Source organism: Erigeron canadensis, chromosome 4 (assembly GCF_010389155.1).
Source record: "Erigeron canadensis isolate Cc75 chromosome 4, C_canadensis_v1, whole genome shotgun sequence".
Classification (NCBI taxonomy): Eukaryota; Viridiplantae; Streptophyta; class Magnoliopsida; order Asterales; family Asteraceae; genus Erigeron; species Erigeron canadensis.
Window position 1 is genome coordinate 33323444 of NC_057764.1, and position 11387 is coordinate 33334830.

Sequence of the window (11387 nt, forward strand, 5' to 3'; positions counted from 1 at the left end):
TCATCGATCACTAACAAAAAGCCAGAAACGGACCTTCAAATAAAATCTCGAGAGAATTACAATTACAGTTCTATTATACAACAGACCCTTTTATAACCATATCCAACCTAATAAGCCTCTGAAGCAAAACTTCTGGCTCATGCTCCCAAAGTCGACACAGTACCCTGCTATACATCTTAGGACCTCAATCCTAGCAAGCATAAATGAATCCTTTATATAACCAGATAGTGACAGCATCACAATGACTTGTCTCACAGTAGACACTAGACAAATAGAGTCACCAAAATGACTTTGCTGAGCTTCTGGTGGGTACTTCAGCAAAGTCTACAACATGCGTGCACAATTCTCTAGGAATTATGGTAAAAATAGTGAAGACACATTTCCATAGACAGACAAAAAAAAATTGTTAACGGGATTTAGTCAACTAAATTCCAAAAAATACTACAGGATAAAAAGAGCCCTATACCAAGTTTTGTCACACAGCTAAAAAGAACGAGGCACAGTGTCACACAGCTACATAAAGCGCATAAAAAGAGCCCTATACCAAGTTTTTTCCTTGTTTAAACTTACTATTCAAAAGCAAACTAATAAGCAGAATTATAGAAAAGAATAACATGAAGCACACATCAAATCAAGCATGAGAGAACAACATAATCAGAATATCCATCTTTAACCATGAAGAACTACATTTATAGAGAAGCCTCATATAAGGTACATAGAGATTGAAACTTTACAAGGGAAGTAAAAATCATTTGAACAGATACGAGTACCTCCAGGTCATCATCGTCAACTAACTACTGAAACAATACCTGAAAGTTCAGAGCTCTCCTTCTGAAGACAGCTGAAGGCCCTGAAGCCAAGGATCAGATAAAGTTGTGGAGTCCTCGGGATGGTCTGAAGGTAATGGTGGAGAAAACCCTTCAGCTTCACAGCGGAAATCAGGTTTAGATCTCTTGTATTTTAACAAAAAACGGTTATCTTCACACTTTCCACAAACTTCCTGGCATTCTTTACCCGTTCCAAAATCCCTCGTATCATACATGTCATCAGAAATCAAATTAGCAAAATTCATACAAGAACCACAATCAGAATCCTTAGAAAAAACTGAAGGTCTTGGTGTGCCTTTTCCAATTCTGTAGTATTTCAAGACATATCGATGAGGCTTCGTATCGACTCTTCCCCCCTCATTTGCTTGGCAGTCGGTGCCATTTAAACTGTTCTCTGAATTGGAAGCACAATTAGAATCCTTCAATCCAGCAGACGATGCAGAAACCCGTTTATCAATCCTTCTAGAATAACACATTAACGGCACGTCCAAAGAAGCCGCTTTCCTCAAGGCACACGTTCCACGTCTTCTATAATAACAAATCAACGGCAAATCCAAACTCTCTTCATTCATCAAACGCTTCTTCCTCGCACGCTTTCTCGAGTAACACACCAACGGTTCATCATCCTCTCTAAGCGCACTTTTCAAACAAGCATACCTAGATGTCCTAGGAGAGCTATTAATCGCTCTATGCAACATAAACGCCAACTCCATATCATCCACAACCTTAGCCTCACTCTTCCTTTTTCCAAGCTTCCTACTTTTAACAACATTCAAAACCCCTTTCGCCAACGCAACCGCATTCTTCGCAACCACTGCCTTCCTCAACGCATTCTCACCCGCCATCACTGCAGCGGCAACCTTTCTTTCCACTTCTTCCCCTAACGTATCAAACCCGTTTATCTCCACATCCTTTAAAGACTCCGGCGAACTCTCCTTCTCCTTTTCCCTGCATTTCCTCTTTGTAACCCGAAACCGCTTCAAAATCCCATCAGGTATCCAACAATCCACACAAATCGTAACCCCTTTACCCAGCCCGGACCCATTAACCGGACCAGACCCATAACCCGACCCGGGACCATACTTTTCAACACAATCTCTATGAACACAATTTCCACAATCAAAACACTTAAAACAATCATTAACATCATCAACAAATTCAAAACAATACTTACAGAGCTTGCCCATATCAACAAATTTAAAGCATTTCTTACACAGCAAAACCACGCGCCAATTACTAACCAGGGGCTGCAGCCTTTCTCTAGGGTTTGTATAGTTGATCCGTACACCGCAGCCATGGCAGTCAGACAAGTTGGGCAAGTCTCGCGTCTTCTTCACGCGCTCATCGGAAGATGATGATGACAGTGTTGCATCATCAGAGGAAGATGATGGGATAGTGACGATTGGTTTGTTTTGATTTGGGTTTGGGTTTGAAAGTAAGCGTTTGCGTTGAGGTTGGATTTTGGTTTGATTTGGTTTTGGTTTTGGTTTTGGTTTGGATTTGGTTTCCATTGTTGGAGAGATGCTTTTGGTTTGTGAAACTCTCAAGAGAGGATGTTAATGTTGATGGTGGTTTGGATTTTAGTTGGAATCGTTTGATTATTTTGGGTTTTCGACTTCAACTTACAACGAACAACATGATTTAGGGATGACTAGTTGAGTACACGTTAAAATCCAGTCCGACTCAACTCGTTGGGTGTTCACTAACCTTGAGTGCATTCTCAAGATTTATTTTGAAGAGATAAAAAAAGAAAAAGTAAGAAATTTTTAGTTTTTTGTATTCTTAAGTTTTTGTTTTAAAAGAAAGGGAAAGGAAAGAAAGGAAAAAATAAGATAATTTAATCCCAAAACTTTCTTGACACTTTTGACAAGATTTGGAAGGAAAAGTGGTCAAATTATTATTATACCCTTCAAACTTATATAAATGTTTTAACTACTACAAGGTTATAAATGTAAAATTGTATCTTTTTATCCTTTCTTTTCCTTCCCTTTTAACTCAAGAATACATTTAACTATTAACTTTCTTTTTTTTTTATTTCAATTCGAGAATGCATTTTTTTTATGTAAATTTCTATCCTTTCTTCCCCTATCCAATCTTCTCCTTTCTTTTCTTTTAATAAGAACTCGAGAATACAATGTAAATGAAGCTTTATCCATACTCCTATATAAAGATTATACACCTCTCTCAAAATAAAAATAGTTACTCATATGTCACATACGAAATTACTAAATTGCCCCTTAATAAAAACCCACTATAGAAAGAGTTTTATAGCAATTTTGCCCTTAATGAATTAATTTACACCATAAACCCTTATTTTAATACTTAACACTTGATACCCTTGTCTTCTAAAACTTTTCATTATCACAATTACATCAACCTACACCACTTGACACCGCCACCACCACCAACAGTACCATCACCGCCACCACTATACCGTCTTCTACACCACCGTCATCGCATTGCGTGGGTACCATGCTCGTTTTTCTTTAAGTTAGAGCTGATTATAATGTAGACTCATTCTTTATTTGATATATGATGTCCCGTAGGGGTGTTCATCGGTTCGGTTTTCGGTTATTCGGTCTATTTGGTTCGGATTTTTCGTTTTTTTTATTTTTGTTTTACCGAACCAAAACCTAATTCAAAATGAAAAAACCAAACCAAAAACCAAATTAGAATTTGCTTCAGTTTCAGTTTAAAACCGAAAAAACCAAATATGAAAAACACAAATTCACAATTTTTGTTTGTCTAGGTTGTGTTTCAACCAAAATAATTTCAATTTGCACCGAAATAGTAAATTTAGACTTCAAGTACAATATGAATAAATAAGTAACATAACTGAAACAACTAAACTCTTATTTGTTATCCTTATTAAATTTTTTTTATCAAGTCTTACATTGTTTATCAATTGAATTATTCTAATTTTAGAAGAAATCAATATAATAAACAAATAGAAAACAAAAGTAAAAAATACAATAATAACTATCCATACAAAAAAGTATATATGTATAAATATTTTTGATAATACATAAAAGGAATATAAGTTATTCGGTTTTTTCGGTTTAACCAAATTCATTATCATAAACCCATAACCAAACCAAAAACAAATATATAATTCGGTTTTGGCTACAAACCAAACCCAAAACTTAATTCAAAACGGTTTGGTTTTTTTCAGTTTTTTAAACGGTTCAATTTACGGTTTAACCTGGTAAAGACCAAACCACGAACACCCCTACTGTCCCGTCCGTATGTATACACATGTATCAGTATTTGTAAATTTTAATTTAGGTATAGGATGAAATAAAATTAAAAAAAAACCTCATAAGAAAGCGTTAGATGTGTATGTAGTGAAAAAAGTGTTAGTGATACGTATAGTGTACCATCAAAACAAATTTTAAAATAAATGAACCAGAATAAAATATATAAGCATTTTTTTTAAAGCGAAATAATATCATTATGTTACTCATATATGATTTGGTATACCACTCATATATGATATATTAGATTATACTAATATAGTAGATTTGAACTATTACAAAAAAGTAAACTCATATACTAATTTTTGCATCTTTCTCTATTCATACTTGTTCATAATTTAGGAAAATGATAATGACAGCCCTTACTGTCATTAACAACTTATTACATGTTTAAAAACTTGTACATTATATATTAAAAACTGCCCCCTGATTTTTTTAACAGCAAGGTACAAATTTTAATGCACCCAATTAATTTTTACTGACAACACTAAGCGTTGTCACTAACAAATCCCCATAATTTATTTTGTTTTTCTATCTCTTTACCCATTCAATAATGCCATGCGTATTTCAATATATACTCAAATTTGCTTCAAACTTGTTACTCGTCATCATTCTAAACCAATTATCTGACTCGAAACCCGAAATAGTAGAAAATTATCTGGACGTAAGGATCGGACCATATGAGTCTCAGTCGGGCTTCTATTTCCAAGTCAATATGTCCATCCTTACAATAGATTACTCGATGGAAAATAATTATAACTCGTATAATATAGTAAAGATATTCAATATACTAAAAATTAAACAAGTTGAAATGTAAAATAATCATATGCTAGTAAGAATAAAAAGTTATATTTTGAATTTTTAAAGTAATAGATGTGGTTAATTTGTTAGTTCCATAAATATGCTTAAAAAGGTTTTGATATTGTTAAAGGTAAAAATTCGACTTTTGTCAATAAAAATAAATATGTTTAAGCATCTCGATTTTAAGTCTATACATCATTAGGTTTTTTTTTTGTTTGATTAAAATAAAAATAGAAAAAAATCTCTCCTTCAGTTGAAACGTATTTTATAAAACAGCCTTCAATACTTTATACAGATAAATGCATATATATATATATATGATGTCCTTTTGTATAAAAATAAAATTGGACATGTTTACTGATAAATCACTAATGTTTTGCATATGATTATCATTATATAGTACAAACAACTACAAAAATGTTTAAATTTGTAACACCCAATGCTGTCTTTTATGGGTTTTGGATTCAATATCCCGACGATTTATATGAGAGGTTGAGATATAGATAATCTTACATCTACTTAGATAGAAATACTACTTTCAGGTTTTATCTAAATAACATAAAATGACCTCTAACTTTTGAATGAATAAAATTTAATCACTTAATTTAATCATATTACTCAACTATTAAAGGAAAAAATATGTTTAATGATATTAAAAAATATATGTATTGATCTTACCATTTCCTAATCATGCTTCCATCGTTAATTATGAGACTAAAATTAACAACTTCGAAAGCAAAAGGACTATCAACATAACTAAGACATTTGACTCTTGTTGTCCCTCAAATTTGTCTTTAAAAACAGAAATCACAGATCGAAATCACACCTCTTTGGTTATCCCCGTAACCACATTCACCAAGCAGCTCATCCCATTTCCTATCAAACACTCTAGCCGCCTTAGAAATAATTGAAAAAAGGTACAATTTTTATTCTACATCTCATTTTTGGTAAAAATTTTCATTCTCAATATCATTTCCATCCAAAAAAATATGATTTTGTTTCTGGGTTGTCTTGATTAGATTACTATAATCAATGCCATGGTATAAAAATCCAAACTTTTTAACATTTGATCACTTTTTATTGCGTTTCTTTAATTGGTTTAATCTGTTTGTTTAGAGTAGCAAACTATAATGAATGCCATGGATTAAAAAAATCCAATCTTGATAACATTTAATAACTTTTTAATGCTTTTCTTTAATTGGTTTTATTTGTTTTGTTTAGAGTAGACTATAATGAATGCCATGTATAAAAAAAAAATCCAATCTTGATAACATTTGATCACTTTTTAATGCTTTTTTTTCTAATTAGTTTAATATGTTTGTTTAGAGTAGCAAATGGCTGGAAGTATTGACATGATGTTACATGGTCTTAACCTTGAAACTGTTGAATCTTTGCCTGAGGATTTTGATCCAACAACTGTGATTAATGATCCTTTACCGCCTATTGTGGATGGTGGGAAATCGGCTAATGCGAAGGAACAACCTAGGGAGATTGTTTTGGGAAGGAATGTGCATACTACTTGTCTTGAGGTAACCGAACCAGATGCTGACGATGAGGTTACCGGTGAACGAGAAGCTTATATGGCTAGTGTGCTGGCTAGATATCGAAAGTCCTTGCTCGAAAGGACCAAACATCATTTAGGTAACCAAATTTTCTGCTTCCTTATTTTGTGTGTCTAAAGTTTATGATATTGTTTATATTTGACCATTTTGCTATGCAAGTTAATTTCATATCTTGTGTGTTTGGAAAGTGATCATCCTTAGTCACGATAATCAATCGTTTATGGGGTTTAACAAGTATTTTGAATTTGTCAGATTTAATTGTTACAACTTCAAGCTCCATAGGCGTAACTGAGCACTGTTTTCCTTAGCATTTTTATAACATTTTCTGTAACTTTGATTATATTATTTAAAGTCATAACCTATAGAAAGCACATTTATATACTTCCTTCATCATATTCGAGTTTTGCCTCTACATGTCGGCTTTTATCTTGTCTTAAACTATGATAAGAACAAAGCAAAACCAATGTTCTATGTGTATATCTTTAGCTTTTGGCTATGTTAGTTAATGGAACATAACATATGACAACTTTTTTATGTTAACTTCTGTTGGTTTTCGCACCTAACAATTGTTTTTTTTAATCCTACTAGGCTATCCTTATAATCTGGACTTCGACTATGGTGCGTTATCTCAATTACAACATTTCTCCATAAACAACCTTGGTGACCCATTTATCGAGAGCAATTATGGTGTACATTCCAGGCAGTTTGAGGTTGGTGTTTTGGATTGGTTTGCCCGTTTGTGGGAGTTAGAAAAGAACGAATACTGGGGTTACATTACAAATTGTGGAACAGAGGGAAATCTTCATGGCATATTAGTCGGGTTTGTTCTTATACACCTTTAACCCATTTCTCAGGTTTCTTATTTTCATACACTAATAAAAAATATATAAATCTACAGGAGAGAAGTCTTTCCTGATGGGATTTTGTATGCTTCTTGTGAATCACATTATTCCATATTTAAAGCAGCAAGAATGTACCGAATGGACTGTGAAAAGGTCAACACTCTCATGTCTGGGGAGATTGATTGTGAAGATTTTAAAGCTAAACTCAGTCTTCACAAAGATAAACCAGCAATCATCAACGTGAATATAGGTTCTTTTTAATGTTATATATGTATATTCAAAAAATTTATACATACTTTTGTGATGTTATTCATAATGACATACATATTTTCAGGAACAACTGTGAAAGGAGCTGTTGATGATCTTGATTTGGTTATAAAAACCCTTGAAGAATCAGGATTCACACATGACCGATTCTATATCCATTGTGACGGGGCTTTGTTTGGTCTAATGATGCCTTTTGTTAAACTTGTAAGTTGTTCCTTCTTAGTTTGCAGCTTTGTATTGTTTCCCCTGCATTATATAGTGGCTCATGAACTTTGTGCAGCAGTTCAATAATGCCTGAAAATCCTACATCTCATACCGTTGCCACCTCTAAACTATATAAGGATGTTCCAGTTTGTCATTCTACGTATCTTCATGATCATTTATGGGGGACTTGCAATTAGACTAACAGAAGTTGTTCATTTCTTCATATGATCAGGCACCAAAAGTTTCTTTCAAGAAACCCATTGGAAGTGTCAGTGTTTCGGGTCATAAATTTGTCGGCTGTCCAATGCCTTGTGGTGTTCAAATAACAAGATTGGAGCATATTAACGCGCTTTCAAGAAACGTTGAATACCTTGCCTCTAGAGATGCAACAATCATGGGAAGTCGTAATGGACATGCCCCATTATTCCTTTGGTACACCTTAAATCGAAAAGGGTACCGTGGGTTTCAAAAAGAGGTCCAAAAATGCCTCAGAAACGCTCACTACCTAAAGGGTCGTCTAACAAGTGCCGGGATTGGGGCCATGCTTAATGAACTAAGCAGTACAGTTGTTTTTGAGCGCCCACAAGATGAGGAATTCACACGCAAATGGCAGCTTGCATGCCAAGGGAACATTGCACATGTTGTCGTCATGCCCAATATAAACATCGACAAACTGGATGATTTTGTGAACGAACTCATTGAAAAACGTGCTGTTTGGTATGAAAACGGGAAGCTTCAGGCACCTTGTGTTGCATCCGAGATCGGTAACTCTAACTGCCTGTGTGTGCTGCACAAGTGACTTAAAAGCACTTGACACGAAGTTATTAGTTTGCTGTTTGGCAATGGTGTTAGTTGTTGTACTGTATCTTTATGATGATTATTGTCATATTGTGTTAGACTTTGGAGCCAGACACAAGGCTTTGCTGTGTCTCGCATTATGATTAAACTTTTGTATCAGTAGTGTTTGAAGTTGTGATAATTAAACCAAGTTTCTTTATGCTATATGGAAAACCTTTCAATATGAAATACAAATAATGAAAGGAAACTTTTGGTATTATTTTTGCTTTGTAGCTGCTGTTGCATGACTGATGTCGGACTCTCGTAATGAATTTGTGATAGGGGAGTGATAAATTTACAATATTATTTGGACATTTACAACAATACAATCTGCGTAGTATAATATGTACATTTATTGTAAATGGTCAAAATCTGTTGTAGATATATCACTCTCTCTCTGATATCATAAGCGTCTATGCTCAAGTATCTTCATGAACTCGCAGCTTCGCCAAAGCTACGTAGGGGGTACCTCGTCCTGGGAAGGGGAGAGTGGCCGAGTAATCAAAAGCGACATACTGTAAATCTGTTCGAAGTTTTTCTACGTAGGTTCGAATCTTGCCTCTCCCTATGACTATATATATGTTATATATCAAACATGCATTTCTAGTAACAAAAAGAATAAAATTAGAAGTAGTCTGACTTACTTTATCACTTAATCATTTGATCCATATATCTATTTCTTTTTTATCAAAAAGGAAGAAGCAAAAAATATAATATCCCCGACTCCCCGAGTAGATAAAATTAGGGACGTGTCAAATGTTATATATTTATTATATTATTTGGAGTTATCCAAAAAGTCCAAAACCATAGTATTTTATCTTACCATCACCACTTTGGCTTTTTCCATGATCATATGTGGCTCCACGGTTACGTTACAAAGTTCTTGCCCCTTTCAAATTTCTGTTGGACCACAATATGAAACATGTGATATTTTAGAGGAATGATAATAGTGGTTTTTTTTAAGTGGGTGATGAGGATAATGGTGGAAACCTAGTCCTGATATCACAATTGGATACCTATTGATTTACTCTGTATGAGTCATATGATATCGGTACAATACTTCTATCCCAGTGGCGGATTTAGGATTTCTATTTAGGAGGGTCCTTGGAAACCTTGACTCGGGGTTGATTTGGACAGTTGAGTTAAAAACACAAATATATTATTAGTATTATAATATGTCATTGTAGTGTCTCGAACGAGAACTTAATTACTAACTCGTTGTTTAAAAACAAAAAAAAATAAAACCGTTATATAAATCTGCAAGTTTTGTCAACTGATAAACATAAATACGATTAAAAGGCTTGAAATAAAGGTAATCATTTTGTCTCAACAGAATGAATATATCTATAACCAAGATAGAACTTAATAAGTAATACAACTATAAGGATATAAGTTATACAAGTCAAAAGTAATATGTATCAGGTTCAAGTTTAAAAAGAGTTAAAAAATAAAGATTATGTATCATGTTAAAGTTTAAAGGGCTTTAATAAAATGAAGATATAAGATGACAAACAAATATTTTTTACAGGCAGAAACTTAAATTTAAATTTTACCAATAAAAACAATTATCAGGCTTTCTTTTATTGTTTTTTTTTTTCTTCCATGGAGGTTATTTTACATTTTGTAAAGAGTGTCCAAGTTAAATTTACATAACCTCTCTAGGATTATTTTTCAGCAAGGAGGGTCATATAAACCCATTAACAATGAGGTAGATCCGCCAATGCTTCATCATAATCCTCACATAATCTGGGCATCTCAAAGGATCGAACCCGCATATTTAAACTTTACATGTGAGTCTAGGCTTCATTGGTAACGGGTACCTTGTGGGTTGTGACATCACATTATTGTATAGTATAACTTTTTACAACATTTTTGATGATATATGGTTTAATAAATAATGATATACATATCATTTATTTATTTTTAACATGTTTTTTTAAGAATTATTTTATCAGTTAAAATATAATCAAAAGATAAATTTATAAAAGATAATGAATAAATATATAGCATATTCATAGGATTTCATAAATTATTTTTCCGGAAAGAATTTAGAATGGATACTTTTATAACTTGTAGTGGTTTGTATAGTATTTTGTTTCCTTCTAGTGAATCCATTTTGATTTTATTATCATGAATATATAGAACAAAATGTCACGTCAGTGAAAGATGGTGTTTGAGAAATTTCCATAAATAATTGATCAATAATGGTCACAATTGGTGGGCACACACATGGACATGTGTGATGTGTTTGAGCAAAAGTTAGATGGTTGATCGACACTAGGAAAATCAATTGTCGTCCTTTTCATATTTTAGTTTGTTTTCGTCGACAAGTTTTTGCAAAGGCTACAAGACACTTGGCATTAACTAATTACGAAAAAAAAAGTGACAGGGGTGAAATTTGTATTCTTTTTGATATAAGATAATCGTGCGTGAAGCAAGTAAAATCAGTACATCTATTCTTAAGGATTATCACAAATCATATATTCGACCTTTAGGAATGATATGCCTGTGGGGTTTTCTTTAAATATGTGATTTTGCTGTAGCGCATGCCCTGTTCAATGTAGTTTATTCCAAGTGAAACTCACCATTACACGGTAAGCTGAGTGTAATTTGAAATATGCATTTCCAAAAAAGAAAAAAGAATTGTGTATGAGACAAAACATACTGTTTAATAAAAATGTAATAATTACACTAAACTTTTTAAATAAACAACCAGGTTGGCAAATTCAAATATATGCGCAAGACCAGAATTACATGTTTAGATATGCATGAACATGTAGATTTACGCTACTT

At 33.2% G+C, this 11387-nt stretch overlaps 1 protein-coding gene across 2 annotated transcripts; it reads left to right on the top strand.

Moving 5' to 3' along the window:
- The first annotated feature begins 5697 nt into the window (after positions 1-5697).
- LOC122595018 (serine decarboxylase) lies at positions 5698-8759 on the top strand. Of its 2 annotated transcripts, none has more exons than XM_043767297.1 (6): positions 5698-5799; positions 6209-6523; positions 7033-7264; positions 7343-7536; positions 7621-7757; positions 7990-8759. In XM_043767297.1, exons 2-6 carry the CDS (start codon positions 6217-6219, stop codon positions 8554-8556), a joined length of 1437 nt encoding a protein of 478 aa, XP_043623232.1. In that variant the 5' UTR covers positions 5698-5799; positions 6209-6216; the 3' UTR covers positions 8557-8759. The 2 variants fall into 2 exon arrangements, with proteins under 2 accessions (XP_043623232.1, XP_043623233.1); XM_043767298.1 differs by having other exon boundaries at positions 5710-5799; positions 6214-6523.
- Positions 8760-11387: the final 2628 nt, after the last annotated feature.